The sequence below is a fragment of the Dendropsophus ebraccatus genome, chromosome 8, assembly GCF_027789765.1.
Source record: "Dendropsophus ebraccatus isolate aDenEbr1 chromosome 8, aDenEbr1.pat, whole genome shotgun sequence".
Taxonomy (NCBI): Eukaryota; Metazoa; Chordata; class Amphibia; order Anura; family Hylidae; genus Dendropsophus; species Dendropsophus ebraccatus.
The window spans coordinates 20,204,713-20,227,778 of NC_091461.1; the positions used below are offsets into that span (position 1 = coordinate 20,204,713).

Here is a 23,066-nt window from a genome sequence, read left to right on the forward strand (position 1 = left end):
ATTGGCTTCGAGTTCCGGAAGTGTCTTTTGTTGTCATGATAACCGTCATCGTTCTCCGCTCTGATTGGTCAAGCTAGGTTTACCTGAGGAAACGAGAACAGGCGCCATGTTTAATAAGGTAAAACAAAGGAACGTGACAGGCAGAGTTACTTAAATGATTTATTACAAGTCATGTTGGACATGAAGGGTTAACAAGGATCACAATCTGTCGTAGAGAGTGTGAAGTCAGTGTTATGTGAATAGAGGGAAAGGGCGGGTGAGCTTCTTAGCGGCCATTTTTGAAAAGGGCAATACATCATCACGCTCAGTGATAAGTAGTGACAGTGGGCGTGGTCTGTCAAATTCCACGCCCCTTCCCGCTCCCATTGGCTGCGAGTCCCGGAAGTTTCCAGTGGCAGTTGTGAGTCAGCTGGTTGTCACCTGCTCGTGTCGCCGTCCCCTCTGGCTGTCACTTGTGCTCGCTCCCCGCCCCTCTCCGGGTGTTTGCCTACACCATGGACGAGACTAGCCCGCTGGTATCTCCGGTGCGGGACCTTCCCTCCCCCCCGGTGTCCCCGCCACCGCTCAGCCCCGCCGCCCGCCTGCCCATAGTGCCCGGGGTGGTGATCCGGATCCCGCAGAGTGTGCCGGCTCCTTCCCCGCCCGGATCCCCCACGGAGAGGGAGAGGCAGCCGTTGCTGGAGCGCTCCCATCACCGGGACAAGAACAGCTTCCCGGACGACCCGGAGTTCGCCGAGGTGGTGAGGAGGGCGGAGCGGGCGATCGGCCGGTGCATCTTCCCGGAGAGGATCTACCAGGGATCCAGCGGCAGCTACTTCGTCAAAGACGATCAGGAGGTGAGATAGAGGGGCCCCATCTATGGCAGTGATCACGTGGTCACTATATTGTTGCAGAACTACAGTTCCCATCATGCCCGGACAGCCGAAGGCTGTCCAGGCATGATGGGAGTTGTAGTTCTGCAACATCTGTAGGGACAAAGATTCCCCATCCCTGCCCAACTAGGTATAACTACAACTCCCAGCATGCCCTGCTGACAGCAAGTGTCTGACCCGGCTCCTCTGCAACAAGTGGGGGGGGTGAGGCTGAAGTTGTCACATGACCACAGTCACACGGCCGCCCCATGATCAGGACTATGTTGCTCACATTCCCAGCAAGCTCCAGCCGCGGACTCCTTGGCAGTGGAAGGGTTACTTGGGGTTGTACTGCTGCATTTGGTTTCCCTTTAGTGGACGGCACAAGGGGACTGGGTTCCCCTGTAGCTGGAAGCAGCTATGGGCCCAGTGGCCGTCTTTAGGCCGTGCTCATACATTGTAGCGGCGTAGCTAACTTCTCACTGTAATGAGGGCGCTGCAGTGAGACGGATACAAGTGTCACCCCATGGGTTCTGTCATATTGGCAGGGAGATCGTGTCATAATGAATCCCGCCTTATCTGTCTGCACACAGTCCCGGGTCCCCCCTTTATCTGGCTGCACGCAGTCCCGGGTCCCCCCTTTATCTGGCTGCTTAGAGTGCAGAGTTACCCTTTATCGGGCTGTACACAGTACTGGGCCCCCCTTTATCTGGCTGCTTAGAGTATTGGGTCCCCCCTTTATCTGGCTGCACGCAGTCCCGGGTCCCCCTTTATTTGGCTGCACGCAGTCCCGGGTTCCCCCCTTTATCTGGCTGCACGCAGTCCCGGGTCCCCCCTTTATCTGGCTGCACACAGTCCCGGGTCCCCCCTTTATCTGGCTGCACACAGTCCCGGGTCCCCCCTTTATCTGGCTGCACACAGTCCCGGGTCCCCCCTTTATCTGGCTGCACACAGTCCCGGGTCCCCCCTTTATCTGGCTGCACACAGTCCCGGGTCCCCCCTTTATCTGGCTGCACACAGTCCCGGGTCCCCCCTTTATCTGGCTGCTTAGAGTACAGAGTTACCCTTTATCAGGCTGTACACAGTACTGGGCCCCCCTTTATCTGGCTGCTTAGAGTATTGGGTCCCCCCTTTATCTGGCTGCACACAGTCCCGGGTCCCCCCTTTATCTGGCTGCACACAGTCCCGGGTCCCCCCTATATCTGGCTGCACGCAGTCCCGGGTCCCCCCTTTATCTTGCTGCTTAGAGTACAGAGTTACCCTTTATCAGGCTGTACACAGTACTGGGCCCCCCTTTATCTGGCTGCTTAGTGTATTGGGTCCCCCCTTTATCTGGCTGCACACAGTCCCGGGTCCCCCCTTTATCTGGCTGCACACAGTCCCGGGTCCCCCCTTTATCTGGCTGCACACAGTCCCGGGTCCCCCCTTTATCTGGCTGCACACAGTCCCGGGTCCCCCCTTTATCTGGCTGCACACAGTCCCGGGTCCCCCCTTTATCTGACTGCACACAGTCCCGGGTCCCCCCTTTATCTGGCAGCTTGTTGGCTTCTTCTTCTTCCCTGTGTAACATCTTACTATGGATCTTACTCTCATAACCAGGCAGATCCCGGGAGTAGCGGCTGCTGCGGTGATTCCTGGACACGCCGGTGATGCCGCCTCCTGTGTCCGGTCTCTCCTCGCCCGGTGTTCTCCTATAGAGGATGTAATGTAACCTCACATTGTAATGGCCGCTGTGTGTCTGGGCTGGGCATGTGGCAGGCTCTGGCAGGGAGATGCTAGAGGTTGGCAGTGCCCATGACTCTGATAACTGATATACTCCTATCATCCTGGAGGGGGCGACACTGAACCATAACCACCAGCCCAGAATACTACACAGGTAGAGAATGTCCTGGAAATGGAAATGTGCAGGTTCTATAGTTCCGGCTCATACCTGCTGCATGACTGTGTGTTATACTGAGGAGCCAGCTATGTAGGTCATACAACACATCATACTTGGGGACTGGCAACTCCTTAAAGTAGCTGCCCAGGATTAGGAAAACATGGCTTCTTTCTTACAAAAACAGCGCCACCCCTGTCCTCAAGGTTGTGTGTGGTACTACACCTCCATTCCATTAATTTCAATAGAGCCGAGCTGCAATACCACCCACCGTGTTTTTCTTCTTCCTTGGTTTATCCATATATTTTCCTTTTTATAACCTTCCCATCCTGTTTATACTTCTGTCACATTTTACCCCCAGCTGACTAGGAACAACCAACATCTTCTGCCGCCCTTGGAGTTGGATTTGCCCAGTCGGGGTGTCACAACTGAGACCCCCATCAATCTGGTCTCCATAAGCTCCATCCAGCGGCCCCATAGACTTATAATGGAGTTGGAGAGTGAAGTCCTGATCAGTGGGGTCTCAGTAGACTGTCCATGCATGATGGGAGTTGTAGTTGTGGAGGGCTGCAGCTTCTCTCTATACCTGTGTGTGTAAGTAGGACGGAGTGAGGCCGCCCTCACCTATAGGTGTCTGACATTCCTAGGATTCCCGTCATGTTTCCCGCCTGACTCATCTATTAAGGATCAGTCACTTAGATGTCTCATTCTGAATTATTTATTGCTGTAAGTTCACGGTGAACTAGGACATAGGGCAAAGGAAGGATTGATACTTTCCACAGACTAGAAGAGTCCCTGAGATCCCCTATCACGGTCATGTATGACGCTGAACTCCCAGCTCTGGTGGTCTCTGGAATTAGATTTTTAGAATCCTACCATTACCGTATTTTTCGCTATATAAGAAACACACCTGACTATTAGACAACTGAAGAAAAAATATATATTTTATGCTAATCAAACTTCCCCAGTGATGACCGTGATGACACTCACAGCTCTGCAACAAAAACATCCAGAGACAGTGCTGTATCACATACACACACCTCTGCTATATCACCATACACAAACAGCTCTGCTACATCATACACTCACAGCTCTGCAACAAAAACATACCCAGAGACAGAGCTGTATCACATACACACACATACACACCTCTGCTATATCACCATACACACCCAGCTCTCCTACATCATAACACACACAGCTCTGCCACAAAAACATACCTACAGACACACTGTGCTGTATCACTATACATGTACACAAACCTCTGCTACATCACATACACAAACAGCTCTGCTACATACATACATACATACATACATACAGACACACATACCCAGCACTGCTACATTATAAAACACACACAGCTCTACTACAAAAACATACCCACAGACACACAGTGCTGTATCACTATACACAAATTTCTTCTACATCATCATACACTTACAGCTCTGCTACATACATACAGAAACACACACACAGCTCTGCTACATATATACATACATACCTAATACACAGAGTGCTGTATCACTATCAGTACACACTCACACCTCTCCTACATCACCATACAGAAATGGCTCTGCTACATACGTACAGACACACAAATTGCCCTAGCTATAGTATGTGGACTGTACATTCACCTACATACAGTAGGTCTGGAGATTTTGAGGTGACAGAGATCCTATATAGGGGCAGTGTCCGGCATCACTGGACGTGTGAACTCGTAAGAACTTTGTACTTTCCAGGGATTCTCTGTCTGTACTTGTAACTTTTAGTTCCTTTTTTGTGCTTATTAATAGGAATAAAAACTGCAGGGACTTCCCTAACAGAGCGGAGATATCAGCTGAGAGGTGGACGCCATGTCTGTGCACAACATAATGTGGATGGAAGGAGGAAAAGCTGTGGAAAAGACTTGACTGTTTATAACTATCCCTCTAGATCAGGGTTGTCAAAGCCGCCGCCCTATGGATGGTGCAAAACTGCAATTTCCATTAAGCCTGGGCAGACAAGGTTTATTGAAATGTCAAGGTCACTTTAACACTTTCCATTATACTCATACACAGCTCTGCAGCATGCACAATAGACACCCAGGACTGCTTCTTTATAAAACACACACAGCTCTGCTACAAAAACATACCCACAGACACACAGTGCTGTATCACTATACATATACACAAATTTCTGCTACATCATCATACACTTACAGCTCTGCTACAAAAACATAGCCACAGACACACAGTGCTGTATCACATACATACACACATACACACCACTGCTATATCACCATACACACCACTGCTATATCACCATACACACCGAGCTCTCCTACATCATAACACACACAGCTCTGGCACAAAAACATGCCTACAAACACACAGGGCTGTATCACTATACATATATACACAAACCTCTGCTACATCATCATACACAAACAGCTCTGCTACATACATACAGACACACATAGCGCTGCTACATTATAAAACACACAGCTCTACCACAAAAACATACCCACAGACACACAGTGCTGTATCACTATACATATACACAAATTTCTGCTACATCTCCATACACACACAGCTCTGCTACATACGTACAGACACACACACACACAGCTCTGCTACATACAGACACACACACCTGTGTCAAGCTTACGGCCCTCCAGCTGGTGCAAAACTACAATTCCCATCATGCTTGGACAGCCAAAGCATGATGGGAATTTAGTTTTGCCACAGCTGGGGGGCCGCAGGTTCCCCCTCTGCCTTCATACTAGTAGATCTGACAGTTTCTCCTTAGATCTTCCTTTTCTCTGTGTCTGCGGAGCCGGGTTTCATGCCCTGAAACCAGAGCGTCCCGGCGACCTTCCCTTCCTATCTCACTTTCGTCTTCCTCAGGGTTCAGGAGTGAAAGTTCCCGGCGTCTCCGATTTCTATCGCCTTTCTTTCTCACCTTACCCGTCCTCGCGTTTCACCTTCTTACGCAGTTATCTTCCCGTCTATTGTTGTTGCTCTTTAGCGTCCTCGCTTTATCCTGTCCTGGATCGGGCCGAGTTTCTATTTCGGTTTCTTCTATCGGAGCCGCCGGTGAGTTGTTATTGATTTTGGGCCGGCGCCTATCTGTATCCATCCTCCACTATCTGCCGCTCTTATTTAGAATAACAAAACAGCCGTTCATGTTTAAGTAAAGGAAGCGGAGAAGGTTGTGTTCTGTTCTATATACTGGGGGCCGGAGGGGGTTAGGTTTCATTCCGCGTTCTTTCCAGTCACTCAATCTTTAATTCTGTGTAAGTGGGCGTGGGGGTCATCCTTATTACACCTGTCAGTCTGGGCGACCTGGAATGACCCTGAAGTCTTCGGTAATGGGCTGTCCCATAAGAATCCTTCACCAGTCCATGCTCTGATCATTGGAAGACATTAAACCAGAACAGGAGAACCAGATAAATAGGGAGACAATAGAACAGGGGTAGGGAACCTGTGGCCCTCCAGCTGTTGCAAAACTACAACTCCCATCATGCCTGGACAGCCAAAGCTAAAGCATGATGGGAATTGTAGTTTTGCAACAGCTGGAGAGCCAAGGTTCCCTACCCCTGCAATAGAAGAGTAAGAGCGGCACCAACCAGATCGGTGCAGAAGATTAGCAGGAAAGTGCACACTCTTTTACTTATAGTCTCACTAGTTCACAAGAAGAGTAACTATGTGTGAAACAGCTCGGGGCCTTCCGCGTGTGTGTGCGCTCTCATCCTGCCCGCTGGGTGAACTGCACTGATACAGAATGAAGTTATTCTGTTTTGTAGATCCCGTGAGCGCCGCTCTTATTGTACTACACAGGCTTGTTTCTATATGGTGAGCGCCACTCTTATTTTACTACACTTATTTCTATATGGTGAGCGCCGCTCTTATTCTACTACACAGGCTTGTTTCTATATGGTGAGCGCCGCTCTTATTCTACTACACAGACTTGTTTCTGTATGGTGAGCGCCGCTCTTATTCTACTACACAGGCTTGTTTCTATATGGTGAGCGCCGCTCTTATTCTACTACACAGGCTTGTTTCTATATGGTGAGCGCCACTATTATTCTACTACACAGGCTTGTTTCTGTATGGTGAGCGCCACTATTATTCTACTACACAGGCTTGTTTCTATATGGTGAGCGCCGCTCTTATTCTACTACACAGGCTTGTTTCTGTATGGTGAGCGCCACTATTATTCTACTACACAGACTTGTTTCTATATGGTGAGTGCGCTCTTATTCTACTACACAGACTTGTTTCTATATGGTGAGTGCCTCTATTATTCTACTACACAGGCTTGTTTCTATATGGTGAGCGCCCTCTTATTCTACTACACAGGCTTGTTTCTATATGGTGAGTGCGCTCTTATTCTACTACACAGACTTGTTTCTATATGGTGAGCGCCCTCTTATTCTACTACACAGGCTTGTTTCTATATGGTGAGCCCCCCTCTTATTCTTCTACACAGACTTGTTTCTATATGATGAGCGCCGCTCTTATTCTACTACACAGACTTGTTTCTATATGGTGAGCGCCGCTCTTATTCTACTACACAGACTTGTTTCTATATGGTGAACACCACCAAAACATTAAAGGGGCACTCCGGAAAAAAAATTGTTTTCAAATCAGCTGGGGCCAGAAAGTTATACGGATTAGTAAATGTCTTCTATGAAAAAAAAATCTCAAGTCTACCACTACTTATCAGCTGCTGTATGTCCTCCAAGAAGTCGTGGATGGTTTCCAGTCTTACACAGTGCTCTCTGCTGCCACCTCTCTCCGTGACCAACTTATGAATGTGTTGGACCGTTTCAAGCGGGTATTCCACTAAAAAATAACTTTTGTATGTTGCTTCCCTCAGTTCTCAGCTGCTGCTTTCTGCTAAAGACAAAAATCTGTGTGTGAGCTTTTCTCTCTGTCTTTCCCTCCCCCCCCCCCCTCCCTTCTGAGACTGCTGATGTAGAAAAGTCGCTGGCTGGCTTTATCTGCAACTTTGTAGAATTCTTTGTAATGCTGGAAGGGTTATTCTGAGGTCAAGTTGCTGATGAACTCACTGTGATTATCCCTCCTGGCATTACAAAGTTGCAGATAAAGACAGCCAGGTATGGAAGGAATTGTTGGTCTCACTATGGGCAGCAACATATCGAAAGTTATGTTTTAGTGGAATACCCCTTTTAAAGGGGTTATCTGGGATATAAAAAAACAAAACGCAGCTTCTTGTAAAAACAGCGGCACCCCAGGTTGTGTGCGGTATTACAATTCACCTCCATTCACTTGAGTGGAACTGGGCTGCAAAACCCACACCAAAACTGAGGACAAGAGAGGCGCTTTTGCTGGTAGAAAGTAGCCACGTTTTTCTAAGCCTTGATAACCCCTTTAAAGTGTAATACACAATGGTCAATGGCCTCCTTATCCTGTAGAGGCAAACAGCATTATGTGCCCCATGCCACTAATATAGGGGGCGACCAATAACCCCCCTGACTTATCCATCACGAGGCTGGCTCCTCATAAGTCTATGACTCTCACGCTGACTCTGTGTTTTCTTGCACAATAGGAGGCCTGTTTTTCTGGTTAATAGCATTCGTCACGCTTTAGTTTTTTTCCCTTTCTATTAAGTTTTGCCCGAAATGTGCATAATCTGAATACTTCGCATGGGACAGCATAGCAGGGTGGAGAATATGTATCTGTATCCAGATTCCTGTAATGTATCTATATCTACACAACCTGGAAATATGATGGAGGTTTATGTAATGAATTGCTTCTTATTCTAGTAAGATATATTATAGCTCCATTGTTGATGATGACTGCCATGGTTCCTCTTTCGCCAGTTCTCATGACGTTTGTTTGTGGTTCCAGTGTTTCATCCGTCCCTAACACATATTAGTAGTGCCATACCCCAGAAATAAGGAAAATCATATCCCTTGTGACTCCATCCATCTCTGCTGATCCCTATTACTCAGCCGGGGCGTCAAACTCTCTGCCCTCCAGCTGTTGCAAAACTACATTTCCCATCATGCCTGGACAGCCAAAGGCTGTCCAGGCATGATGGGAAATGTAGTTTTGAAACAGCTGGAGGGCCTTGGTATATAGGATATTTGTCCAATGCTATGGGGATATTGCATAATCCCATTATACTGGAGACTTTCAGCAAATACTTAGAGGGTAAGTGGGAAATTCCTGACATGTGGCCCTTATGGGTTGTTGGAATTCACATGGATATGTTCATTGCATTTAGCGAGTAGGTGAGATGTATATGCTTGGACACGGTCACAGTAAGGTTACTTGCTCTGTATATTAGATGGCAGTAACACACTCTTACCATCAAACTGTGGAAAACTTCATTATAAGTCATCCTGAGTGACCCTGCCTGTATTGTCTGGCACCATTCAGCCTCACCGACCAGACGCGTTTATCATTGATTTTCATTGATCGTGCCGCCATCCTGGGCCCACGGAGCTGCACTACCTGATGTGGTTAACATTGATCCTAAGGGAAACGACCATCTGATAAAGACTGATCATTCACTAGTGGCTTTAAAGGGGTAGTCCAGCGAAAAATCTTTTTCTTTCAAATAAACTGGTTTCAGAAAGTTATATAGGTTTGTAATTTACTTCTATTTAAAAATCTCAAGTCTTCCCACACTTATCAGCTGCTGTACGTCATTGCAGTAACCTAGCACGGCCACTACACAGGGTATGGCGCTGTCTGCTTCTAGTTCTCACACTGTTGGGGTCCTATTCCACGGGCCGATGGGGGCCCGATCAATAATGTAAACGAGGGCCGATCTGCTAGATCGACGCTCTTTTACTAAGCCTATTCCACAGCCCGATAATCGTTTAGCGAGGGCTGCAGGGACATCATTACCGATGTACTTGCAGCCCTTGTTTAAACAGCATACTTTACCTACACATGTTGCAGGGCTCCTCCTGCGCTTCTTCTCCCGGTCCCGTGTGCAGCAGCAGCTTCAGTGTGACCTGTCTGAGCTGACAGACGGCTCAGCCAATCTCTGGCCACGACGGTCCCGGCCAGTGATTGGCTGAGTGGTCTGTCAGCTAAGACAGGTTGCACCAAAGCTGCTGCTGCGCGCGGGACCTGTTGAAAACCTGTAGAACCCTGAAACTTCCCCGATACTTTTAGATTGTAAGCTCTTTTGAGCAGACCTGTATCTGACACCACTATGCGTGCCTGGTGTATTGGATCCAGTCAGAATCTGTTCATCCTGTCTACATGACCTTCTCCGTTATCTTCCAGGAAATCATTGCAGTCTTCAAGCCGAAAACAGAGGAGCCGTACGGTCAGCTGAACCCCAAGTGGACAAAGTGGTTGCAGAAGCTGTGCTGCCCCTGCTGCTTCGGGAGGGATTGCCTTGTTCTGAATCAGGGCTATCTGTCAGAGGCTGGGGCCAGTTTAGTCGACCAAAAACTGGAGCTAAATATTGTTCCTCGGACAAGGGTAATGTCACTTATCCATTATGCATGCAGCTAGACTTGGGGTACATTCACACATGCTGCAGATTTTATTAAAGAGTCTCTGTCAGTAGGATTATGGTGTCCTATATTAGGGTAGCATAAACTAGTGACAGAGAAGCTGAACAGAATGATGTATCACTAACATTGATCTGTGCAGCTGATTCTGAGATATCCTCCTGAATAACATGGACAATAAGTAGTCCTCTCCATTATGGGCATGAGCTCAGTAGTCCTGGATATTCATGAGAAGCAGAAAACTCCACCCACCAGCTGCTGATTGGCAGTTATCTATCCATTTTGTGTATAGGCAGTCAACTGTCAATCAGCAGCTGGAGGGCGGGAAGGGGTGTGGCAGGAATCCTATTCTCCTGCATATTAGGAGAACGGCTGAACCAGGTGGTATCGGTAATACACCGATCTGTTCAGCATTTATATCACTATTTTATGCTGCCCTCATTTAAGGCGGAATAAACCTAGTGACAGATTCCCCTTAACATAAGTAAATGCCTGCAATGTGGGTTAAGTACATGTGAATAAACCCTTATTGGTCCACACACATGCATGCTTGTCTCAGTGGAGTGTGCAATTGTTTTTAGTGTTTTACAAATAATCCAAACGTAACCCCACTGGTTGGTAAGGAGCCTGAGACCATCACCATTACATTGTATCTTCATATTCCTTGTAGGAACATTATACAGCCATGTATAGCTCTATACATGGGATCCTTCCAGGTATTTCACTCTTCTTTTCTTTTTTTTACAGGTTGTATATTTAGCCAGTGAAACATTTAATTACAGCGCCATAGACCGAGTGAAGTCCAGGGGGAAGCGGCTGGCGTTGGAAAAAGTGCCAAAAGTCGGTCAGCGGTTTAATCGGATTGGATTGCCTCCTAAGGTAAGGGGGGAGAAGCCATAAGCTGAGCCGGTTCTGTGCTGCCCAATGGGGTCAGGAATATAAACTTATATAACTTTGTAATGTGTTTTAATTACCTGGAGAAAAAAAATGGAGTTCTTCTTTTAAACATCCATACGGGGAAGTATGACGTATTCTAGACCTAGTAGCAATTGGGCCTAAGATCCTAAGTGTCACTTCCCTTCAGGGCCTGTTGCTGGCCTCCATATCCGTCTATGAGAGAAACTGACTTAGTGTGATGCATCATTGGAATAGAGACAGAGCAGAAATAATGACCTCATGTTTATAGGTTATATCTAATGCACAATATTAATTCTATGCATTGTTTTATAGGTTGGCTCCTTCCAGCTGTTTGTGAAAGGTTATAAGGATGCAGATTATTGGCTGCGGAGGTTTGAGGCGGAACCACTCCCGGAGAATACCAATCGGCAGCTCCAGTTACAGTTCGAGAGGCTGGTGGTCTTAGATTACATAATCCGGAATACAGGTAGGTTACACCAAGGTGTGCTCATATTACACCCCTATATCCTTAAAAATGATTGTAAATAACAGTACCCAGATACGAACAATAGCACATTACCCTCGCCCTCTCGCAGCGTTCTCTGTCCTGTTTCATGGACATGGACAGCTCCCTTATAAGTCTATGGGGCCACAAGATGGTGGGGAAGTGAAGTGTGCTACCGCATGCTTCTCCCTGCTCTTTTTCCTGATCAATACAACTCGAATTATTGTGGGGGTCCAGACAACAAAACCTTGATCTATCAAAACTTACGTATGTCAAAAGTTTTTCTAAATTACAAGTATGCTTTAAAGGGAACCTGCCATGTAGGAAAGGTGTGACGTGGGAGGAATGATGGGAAGAACAGGATTTGGATAGGGTTTGGAGGTTGGGAGGGAGGTGTAAAGGGGTCTATAAGGAAGGTCAGATGGGGCCTTTGGTAAGTAATGTTTTACACTGTTAGGCTGGGTTCACACTACATATATTTCAGGCAGTATTGTGGTCCTCAAATTGCAACCAAAACCAGGAGTGGATTAAAAACACAGAAAGGATCTGTTCACACACTGTTGAAATTGAGTGGATGGCCGCCATATAACAGTAAATAACTTCCATTATTTCAATATAACAGCCGTTGTTTTAAAATAACAGCAAATATTTGCCATTAAATGGTGGCCATCCACTCAATTTCAACATTGTGTGAACAGAGCCTTTCTGTGTTTTTAATCCACTCCTGGTTTTGGTTGCAATATGAGGACCACAATACTGACTGAAATATACGTAGTGTGAACCCAGCCACTGACTGAAATATACGTAGTGTGAACATAGCCTAAAAGAAAATGTATGTAGCCTTTGGCTGATAGTGATTGTTTGCATTCTATTGTTTCCTTAGATCGAGGTAATGACAACTGGCTGATAAAGTATGACTATCCCATGGAGAACGCAGCATCCAGGGTCAGTATGGTTTGGGCTTTGCATGGATCCTCTTAGCATTTATTGGAGCTGTGATCATGTTTTTGATGCATTTTTTTTCTCCTTAGGATTCAGATTGGGTCTTGGTGAGAGAACCCATCATCAAGATAGCTGCCATAGACAACGGGTTAGCCTTCCCCCTCAAGCATCCCGACTCCTGGAGAGCCTGTAAGTCTCTACCTGTAATAGACATTACATAGCTGTCACAGTGGTCTACTATAACTTACTGACACATCTATTCATCTCTAGTATGCTACTTGTATAGGGCAGTGGCTGCCACACATCTCCTGTCTAGTTTTTGTGTGCTGGCAGGAGAGATCAAGGTCTCCTGCTGGAAACTGGATTTTGTCAGCTGCCATTGCAGACATTTAAAGGGGGATTCTTTACAGTTAAATAAAGCTATACTACCTTGTAATATAACTTCATAAAACAAATATATAATTTCTGTATTCTTTACTTTATATGTTGTGTGAGTTACGAAGGGCTCTCTGCTGCCACCAGCTATGGTGTTGGAACTGCAGGGCCGCTCAAGCCCTAATCCCGGCTCACCTGTTCTTGTCAGGATTTGAAAACCCACTTCTGTATATGAAATTCTGAATTAGGTGACACCCTTGTACAAGATCTCCCTCAAAAAGCTGGAATAGAGCTCAGCTATATTGAGTGTCTATGGAGGATCCAGCATGTTGGTGTGTTATGTGGATACACAATGCTTGGAGGCGCTGCAGGGGAAATTAAAGTGTAACTGTGATTTAAATGTCACTTTTAAGAAATCAATGAATTTCAAGAGTACAAGTGATTATAAGAAACTCTGTAATAGGTTTTATTAAGAAAAAGCGTATTCTTCTGTAGTGAATAGGCTGTTTTCCAACCTCCCCCCTCACTTCAGAAGAAGCAGGATTTCTATGCCCATTATGTTCTATAGAGACGGTAGGGGATGAGGGGGTGAGTGAGCACGGAGAGGAGAAAAGGCAGCCCTGCAAAACACTACATCCTGCAATCTTCTTCTCTTATTAAGTTTCCAGACCAGCACTGACCTCTGAATCCAGCATTTTATGTGCCCAGACAGTCTCCAAATTGCACAGCTGTTGTCTCCTCTTCCTGCTCACTCATCCCCCCTCTATAGGTTACAATGGACTCAGAAAACCCGTCTTCACTTTGCTCCTCTGTAATGAAGACGGCTTTGCTTAATAGTGAACAGGTAGGAAGTGGGGGTGAGGGAGGCTGGGAAACAGCTTTTTGAGTACAGAAAGTAGATTTTTTTAATAAAACCTATTCAGGTCTGTTCACACGTACAGTATCTGCAGCAGATTTGATGGTGTAGACTTGACCCTTATTTGTTTGCTGCAAAAAGAAAAAAGGACAGGATGCAGCACGTTTCCGCCGTAGAAATCTATTAGAGCCTACACAATCCGCAAAAATTGCGGATCAAAACACTAGTTCAATTTTATTAACTAAGCTCTGACTACTCTGTACAATTTATGGGTATCCGCCATAAACCGGGACGCTACGCATGTGCTCTATGGATGTTTTTTTTTTTTTTAGCAGATTGTGGATGCCAAAATGCAGACACAAGATATAGTCTACAAAAATCTAAAAGTATATTATGTTATATTATCCCTCTATACTGGATTCTACGTTTTATTGTGTGTTTTTTCCACCTCTTCCTCAGATCCTTTCTACTGGGCCTGGTTACCACAAGCCAAAGTTCCATTTTCCCAGGAGATCAAAGACCTCATCCTCCCGAAAATCTCAGACCCCAATTTTGTCAAAGATCTGGAGGAAGATCTCTATGAGCTTTTTAAGGTGAGATAACCAGCATTATATCTGCCTACGTCTCCGTTTATATGTTGTTTCCGGGTCTCTTCTATTTCAGGCTGCTAACAGGATGGCTGTATTGGGGCAAATGCAGCAAAAATCTGGTGCACATATTGGTTTTCCATGTGTACACTGATGCTGACCAGTCCAGTTTTCCTAGTCATGATCAGCAAAGTGTTTTACCTGGCAACTCCTCGATAAAAGAAGTCCTCAGGATCTCTGAGGAGTCCGGTTTGTGCTTATTAGAGATGAGCGAACCTGGAGCATGCTCGAGTCGATCCGAACCCGAACTTTCGGCATTTGATTAGCGGTGGCTGCTGAAGTTGGATAACACCCTAAGGCTATGTGGAAATCATGAATATAGTCATTGGCTGAATCCATGTTTTCCAGACAAACTTAGAGCTTTATCCAACTTCAGCAGCCCCCGCTAATCAAATGCCGAACGTTGGGGTTCGGATCAACTCGAACCTGAACCCGGTTCGCTCATCTCTAGTGCTTATCCATTAGAGCAGGGATGGGGAACTTGCCGCCCTCCAGTTATTGCAAAACTACAATTCTCATCATGCCTGTACAGCTTTAGCTTTGACTGTCCAGGCATGATGGGAATTGTAATTTTGAAACAGGTGGAGGGCCAAAGGTTCCCCATCCCAGCCTTAGTGTGTAGAATACATGGTGTGATACTAGATACTAGATAACTTGATACTAGATAACTAGATACTAGATAACATGTGAGACTAGATACTAGATAACTTGCTTGAAAAAGGATCCTATGGATGGATCTGAAACTTTGCTACTGAGTGTATCCATGAGCTAATAAATCACTGTTTTGTTACACGACTTGAGAGTGCTGCAGTCATATCCTTCTTGTGGTATATATATATATATATATATACACACACCCATGGTGCCCATATACTCTATCTAATAGGCCCTAAAGAAAGAGTTAAGGGGGCAGTTTACAAAAAAAAAAAATCTTTCAGATCAACTGGTTCCGGAAAGTGCAAGACAAACAAGTTTGGTTAGCGCCCAGTATTATAAGTTTGTGTTTTCTTACATGTCTTTGCACATTTTGAGCACAAAGATATACCACCTGGATTCCGGGGTGTTCATACCAAAGAAAAGACTGGAATTCTTCAGCTCGCATACCTCCCAACCGTCCCGGATTCAGCGCGACAGTCCCGATTTCGGGGTCCTGTCCCGCTGTCCCGGAACGGCCCCCTTGTGTCCCGCTTCCCAAAACGTACCTGTCCCTTTAACTGCGAGCGCTCCTGATGGAGCGCTCGCAGATACGGGCTGTGCACAGCTTCCTCTAGTGGCCGGAAGCTGCATTCTGCCTCCGGTCACTAGAGGCCTCTCTCATCCCCTGCGTTCCCGCGCGGAGCTGAGGAGTGATGTCTGCACAGAGCCGAGATGGAAGGAGACGCTGGAGGGCTGAAGCACAGAACTTTGGTAAGTATGTGCTTAAGGAGGGATGGTGGGGGGAGGCTAGCTGACAGGGAGGGTGTTGGACATAGTGAGGGGTCCCTGGGGGGTGCCGCAGTTACATGTGGGAGGGGGTGCCGCTGCTGCCACACACTGACCACTGACTGACACTGAAGACCATCTGACACTCAGCAGCTGCGGCCTTCAGTATCAGTCAGTGGCCACTGACAGGTCACATTCTCTGTCCCTTTCAAAGCCCTGAGCAGGCAGCTCACATACCGCACAGCCCCCGAAGCTCTTATCTCCAGCCCCGCGGCACTGGCATTCATCTTCCCTGCTTATCTTCTCCCCTGCTTATCCTCTCGTCGCTGCTGATGAGGTCACCTGTCCGGGACAAGCAGGAGAGAAGAGAGTGCAGGGGCCGCGGAGCTGGAGATAGGAGCTGCGGGGGCTGGGAGCTGTGTGTGAGGTGTACATATAGCCACTACTGGGGAGAAAGCCACTGCTGTGCTGCCATGTCAGTATGCTTTTCTATTTTTCTGGTACACAGGGGGGCTTTACTTAGATAGGTAGATAGATAGACTATCTATCTACCTACCTATCTCCTACCTGTCTGTCTATCTATCTACCTACCTATCTCCTACCTGTCTGTCTATCTATCTATCTATCTCCTATCTATCTATCTCCTATCTATATCTATCTATCTATCTATTATCTATCTATCTACTATCTCTATAGTTGGAGATAGATAGATAGATAGATAGATAGATAGGAGATAGATAGATAGATAGATAGATATAGATAGGAGATAGATAGGAGAGAGATAGAGAAAGAAGTGTTTATTCCATCAACATGCAAAGCATTAACAAATAGTGCAGCACAGCAAAGACACAAACGCTACGTTTCGGCGAGTCAATCACCATTTTGAAGTGTGAAAATGGCGATCGACTCACCGAAACGTCGCGTTTATGACTGATTTAGGGGTGTGTCTTGTGGTTTAGGGGGCGTGTCTTTGGGTGGGTTAGGGGCGTGTCCATGTCCCTCTTTCCTCTCGCCTAAAGTTGGGAGGTATGAGCTCATATAAAATTTTCTAAATTTATTGTAGAAACTCTTAAAGCGACTGTGTCTAACGTCCGGGGCTTACATTTGCATATGCATTAGGCTGGCACCACCTCTCTGTCCCTCCTCCTCACCCTCATCATTAGGAATGCTCCAGGCAGATTGCTCCCTATTCCCCACCTGTGTGTATAATGAACATGGGCTGGATCGTTAATACACCTGTGCAAAGCTCAAACAGCAGTAAATGTTCCTGGATCATTCCTAATGATCCAGGAACTAATGCATATACATTAGTATATGTTAGTATACAATATGTTAGTTTTATATATAATATATATTAGTTTTATATATATATATATATATATATATATATATATATATATATATATATATTAGTATTTGTATATACATTATACGGCCAGCCTAATGCATATACAAATGTAAGCCCTGGCCGTTAGACACAGTGCTGCAGGATTAAAAGTTGTTTTTAGGAGAGTAACTGCATCACCTGCCGAACGGACCCCAGGACAGATCTTGGATTAAAAGCAGCTATCCGAAGGTACAAGTGGTTTGGGGGGTCAGATTGTGGGTACAGAGTCCCTTTAAAAGAAGTTACCAACGCGTTCCAGCCAATCTGGCCCTTAATCCTTGCATCTATACAATATATACATAGAAACAGACTGGGTATTAGTATACAATACAAACACAAGGTAAAAACATGTATATATGTTGCGGAAAAGTACAAGTAAGTGTTGCAAAAAAGGCACATGTCATGAGAAAAAGGGGTGTTGAAACACTCAATGAAGACAATATATAGATAAATGTATGTTAGTGTCACTACACTTAAATGAATCCATATAGACATGGCTATAACATAAGTGGTTATGTTCAACCCCAGTACACATCAATGGACAGACAGATGATTATAAAGATGAGAGATGGAAATTCATGTATGGGCGTGACTATCTTATCTGAAAGTATGTAAGCAGAGACATATCTATGTCATAAATTCATCCTAATCGTGACGAGGTAATACACAAAATAATAAAGATTCACAGACCCATGGCTTCATGTTACTAGACGAGCAAATATGTATAATACAACAGTAAGATGGACCAATTATATCTACAAATATGTCTAACCAAGCAAAAGAATAGATCAATCACATCCATGATATAGTACCTGAGTCTGGGACAATCATAGGGAAAATTACTGTCCAGAGCAGTAGCAAATCCCCATAGAAAAACCTTTCCTGCTTTCCAAACTGGAAAGAATACACCACTTCCTGCAGGACATACAGCAGCTAAGTACTGGAAGACTTGAGATTTTTAATAGAAGTTAATTACAAGTCTCTTTCTGGCACCAAATGATTTGAAGGAATTTTTTTTTTTTTTTTGTAAACTATGCCATTAACCGCTTGAAGTTATTTATTTATTTTTTTTACAAAAGTAAATGACTAGGAATGGGGACATGTAGAGCGGTCGTGTTTTGCGGATCCCATTGAACATTCCCAGTGTGGAATCTGCCATCTCAGAACACAGTGTTTGTTTGTCAGGCGACAATAGGAGCCTCTGTTTACCGGGTCGATCCTATTCCTGCCTACACTTGTACATTTTGCTATGGTATACAGCCAACATTCATATCATTGGGACATTGTGGGTCTTTACAAAGAAAGAAGACTTTGTAGACAAGAATCGGCAGTGCAACAAATCTACAGGAGTTACAGGGGAGCCCGACCATGTATAAGATAGAGGCAGGAGGATAAATGATTCTATCTATGATGTCATGGTCTGGCAGTGAATACAGGGGGCAAATCTATGATAGTCACAGAGGGAGCCCGACCATGTATAAGATTGGGGGGATATATTGTTCTTCCCATGATTTCACGGTCTGGCAGTAAATATAGGGGGAAAACCTATCCTCAGAAGCTGTGAACTCTCTGAGCCGACCCGACTGCTGCTGAGTTATTGTGTCCTTGTATATATTGGGACATCCACAGTGGTCTCCATTACAGTGCCCATAGGTGTTATCACCCAGCTTCCCATAGATCCAGAATTGCATTGGATATAATAGCATTACATCCTCTCCTGTTCTTACAGTTCTGGTTCTCTATTGTCCCTTAGACCTTATACCAGGGTCTGGTCTTCTGACACCTTTTACTTAAATCTCCCTCTTCTGTTAACCCACTGTCTCCAATCTGTGTTTAGCTGAGGCCGATATTGAGCGCAGATCTTCCCAGCATGATTAGAGCACAGTATATACCTTAGCTCATTCCTTTTGAATGTCTGATTACAGAATCGCCAACTCAGCTGAATCTGCTGTCTATTCCTCTCACTCTGTCATTCTACTTTCTGAGTGTTCCTTTTCCCTAGAGAAGTCTAGTTGAAGACTCAGAGGCCCCTAGGACTGTGCGTCATATCAGACTTCTCCAGGGAATCTAATCGTTTGGAAAGTAGAACAATGATGTCTGGACAGCGAGTCCTACTGTAAATTCACTCCTCTCATATCTCATAGTGTGGAACACTACCAACAGCTACCGGATTCTGGTCCCTGACATCCTTTCTATTGACTTCAATGTTATTTGTTTATGGCATATGATGCCCCCAGTATCATTTAGTTGGGGTCACTGTCTGATCTCTGTGACTTAATCCCTTTCTGATCATTCTTCTATTTTCCTGCTTGACTGTATAGTTAACACATGTATGGTCTAATGTTTTGTGCCTATTTCCAATGTCACTATTATATGTTTTATTGTTTTATCGCTGATCCTTTACATGTCTGTAACGTTAACCACTTGCTGGTTACCTGTCATCACATCACTGTCTTTCTTTTGCCGTAGAAGGATCCAGGGTTTGACCGGGGGCAGTTCCACAAGCAGATCGCAGTTATGAGGGGGCAGGTGAGACATTTACCCTCCTTACTTCTTTGTACAAATGATATTACCACCTGCAGTCTTCATAGGATATTATAACGCTCTTGATGGTGACGCGCTTTATTATAGTTGAGCCTAGAACACCTGGGCTGCCCGGAGGCACACGCTGATGTCACATGACGCAGGATGACATCTTTGGCTGGTTGCAGTATGGGCGTCCCAGCCAGCCCAAACCCCAATGCTTAGTGTTAGTATTAAAGTTATGTCCCAGCAAAACCCAAATTAGCACCTGCTTATACCCCGAGGGTTAGGGTGTTCAGGTAGTAACTATAATCCCTACCACTATATGTTGGGGCTGGTGCTGATTTAGTGCTGCTAGGAAGCCCACCACCAAGTGGCCAATGAGGTCATCCTCTGGGTCACCAGGATGGTCCACCACAGCGTACCTACAACTTTGTAATAAAGTCTTGTCAGATTAGTGGGGAACTACAATTCCCATCATGCCTGGACTGCCAAAGCTTTTAGCTTTGGCTGTCCAGGCATGATAAGAATTGTAGTTTTGCAACAGCTGAAGGACCGAAGGTTCCCCATCCCTGTTTAATGGTCTTCAGCTCCTTTTGAGCAAAGTTATCATCATTAGGCTTTAGCAGCTTTCTTCTGGACAGCTACACGCACAGTGTTATCTAGTGATCGGTTTCATCCACCATTAAGATTTATCCTGTGCCCTCGGCTGACATGCTACATAGTCACTACATCTATATCTATAGATGTGTAATGTACCGTAATTGTGTGGGGTCTATCGCAGACACTAAGAGCCCTATTCCACGGGACGATTATCGTTCGCATAATCGTTAACGATAAACAATCCAAGCGACCGATATTGCGAAAGACCTGAAATCGTTCACCCATTTACATGGAACGATAATCGTTACTTATCATTGTTCTTGCGGTCGTCTTGTTGTACGACGTCTTATTCAATGCGAATGAGCAACGATAAAAATAGGTCCAAGTCTTATTAAACGATCAACGATTTCTCATTCGGTCATTAATCGTTAACTGCTATTCAAACGAACGATTATTGTTTAGTTTTGAACGATTTAACGATAATCTGAACGATAATTGTCCCGTGGAATAGGGCCCTTACTGTGCACATTCATAATACTGCTCCATATAATGATGTGTGACAACTATCCAGCATAAAAGGGTCACATGACCTTGATCCATGCAGTTTACTGTCCTAGCTGCCTTAGTGGTGTCATTAGTTTTGTAAATTAAAGTGCCTAGAGAAGTACTAATAGTACTTCTTCTACCCATATGCATGAACGCTCAGCCTGGGTAAGTGTCCATGTATTTTCAGTGGGAATAGGGTATTCCAAGAAAAATCTACTTTTCCACCATCCAAAGGATAGTGGAAAAGTAGAAAATCACGGGGAAAGCCAAATTCTGTACCTCCCGGCGATCTCTGTAACGGCCTCCGGCTTCTGTATAACGAATGAAGCTGCAGCTATGGCACATAGGCACCCGAGGCTCTATTCATTTCTATGGAGGTGCTGGAGAGAGGCAAGTACAGCTCTCTTTCAGCGTACCCAGCTGTTTCTGTGGCTCCACTGGAATGAATAGAGCTGCAGGTCACATGCCATACCCATGGCTCTTCATAATACAGAAGCCGGGGTCTGTTACGGAGATCGACAAGGAGTACAGCTTGTCCATAGCTACAGGTCCCCACGGTTACGGACAGCCTACGGAATATCCGAATCGGGCCTATATGCCGATGGCGGACTATGTTTTGATATGTCGCCGGCCCTATTACGCAGGATGATATCTGCCTGATGATCAGTGTCTGCCAGTGCAATGGTGTCTTTACTCTGCAGGGGGCAGCAGAGAGCACAGAAGATAATGCTTTTCACTGCTGAACATATATAAAGTGGTGAGGGCATTCATTATTTATAGCAGGAAAAACTGGTTGTCCTCCCTTGTTAATAATTTCTTCTCTATCCCCCTCTTATAGATTCTCAACCTGACTCAGGCTCTTAAGGATGAGAAAAGTCCCCTGCAGCTGGTGCAGACCCCTCCTGTCATAGTGGAAACGGCGCGGTCCCATCAGAAGAGCAGTAGCGAGTCCTATACACAGAGCTTCCAGAGCCGCAAGCCATTCTTTTCCTGGTGGTAGTCACTGACTAGTTCTCACTAGGGGAAGGCCAGAAAAGGTGTCAGTGTGCAGCTGTAAAGCCGCTCCTCCGACATCAGACTAGACAAGCAAACTTTATGGGAAACTGACAAGAGCCGAGAATGCCTGGATGATGGGAGCACTGTTATACAAGACTAATTCACTGCCACGGAATGTATGCCCGACCCATATACATTCCAGGTGCATGCATGTGGCAATAGGGACACTATACAACACTGCGTGCAATCACTAAAGAAGCCAATGGCCAAGCATCTCCCTTAACTTTACCGTTACCTAATCCATCCAAGAAATGTAAAACGTCTACACTACCAAGCACCTGTGGCCTTTCTTTCATAAGATTGCTGGAACTTGTAGTTCCCCAGGATTTGAAAGTCCACAGGTCACACGCCTCTTCCAATAACCTAGGCATGCACGCTAAGCCTTGCAACGAAGTAGCTAGAACTAGAGATACCGCTTAGGTATTAATGTAACGTGTGCATGTTCTAGATTATTAAACAGCGTCTTGTCCGGACTGCCACCTGCTGGATGCCATGGGTACTGCATGCACTGGTAGTGGTGCAGTCTATGGCGGCACCCAGGGACCCTGCTTTCCCAGCATCTTGCTCTGTGTGTATTCGGGAGGTACACACAATGACACGCTCATGATCCCTGCACTTGTTCCAAAGTTTAATCTACAAAAAGAACCCTCAATGAGGGATGTATTATATTTTTTATGCTACCGATAGGACTGGTTGTGTTTTAGCGTTCGCCGTTAAAAAAAAAAATCTGCTATTTATTATTTCGGCAAATCTTTATGGATTTGTTAAGGAAATAGGTGGCTGTTAAAATATTAACACGGACCCTATGGCAGATTAAGTAAATGTTAACCGGTAAAAGGTGCAGGTGTCTGCGGTTATTGATCAAGCAACATCCGTAGTTTTGTTTTGTTTTTAAAGGGGTCGTCTCGTCATAGACAATTGTGCTTGATGTGGCATCCACCCATTGTCTAAGCTCTTCTTTTTCCAGGTGGCCACTTGGATGGCTCAAATTATGCAGTCTTAAAGGGGCTCTCCAGCGAAAATCTTTTTCTTTCAAATCAACTGGTTTCAGAATGATTTTGAAGTTTGGCAGAATATTGCATCTATTGGATTGT

The 23,066-nt window shown here is 45.5% G+C and overlaps 1 protein-coding gene across 1 annotated transcript; it reads left to right on the plus strand.

Moving 5' to 3' along the window:
• The first annotated feature begins 366 nt into the window (after window positions 1–366).
• PI4K2A (phosphatidylinositol 4-kinase type 2 alpha) lies at window positions 367–22,813 on the plus strand. The gene is made up of 9 exons (XM_069978903.1): window positions 367–836; window positions 9,981–10,181; window positions 10,961–11,092; window positions 11,444–11,597; window positions 12,499–12,560; window positions 12,647–12,746; window positions 14,248–14,381; window positions 19,714–19,773; window positions 21,755–22,813. The coding sequence occupies exons 1-9, from the start codon at window positions 495–497 to the stop codon at window positions 21,914–21,916; spliced, it is 1,347 nt and encodes a 448-aa protein (XP_069835004.1). The 5' UTR covers window positions 367–494; the 3' UTR covers window positions 21,917–22,813.
• The last annotated feature ends 253 nt before the right edge of the window (window positions 22,814–23,066 follow it).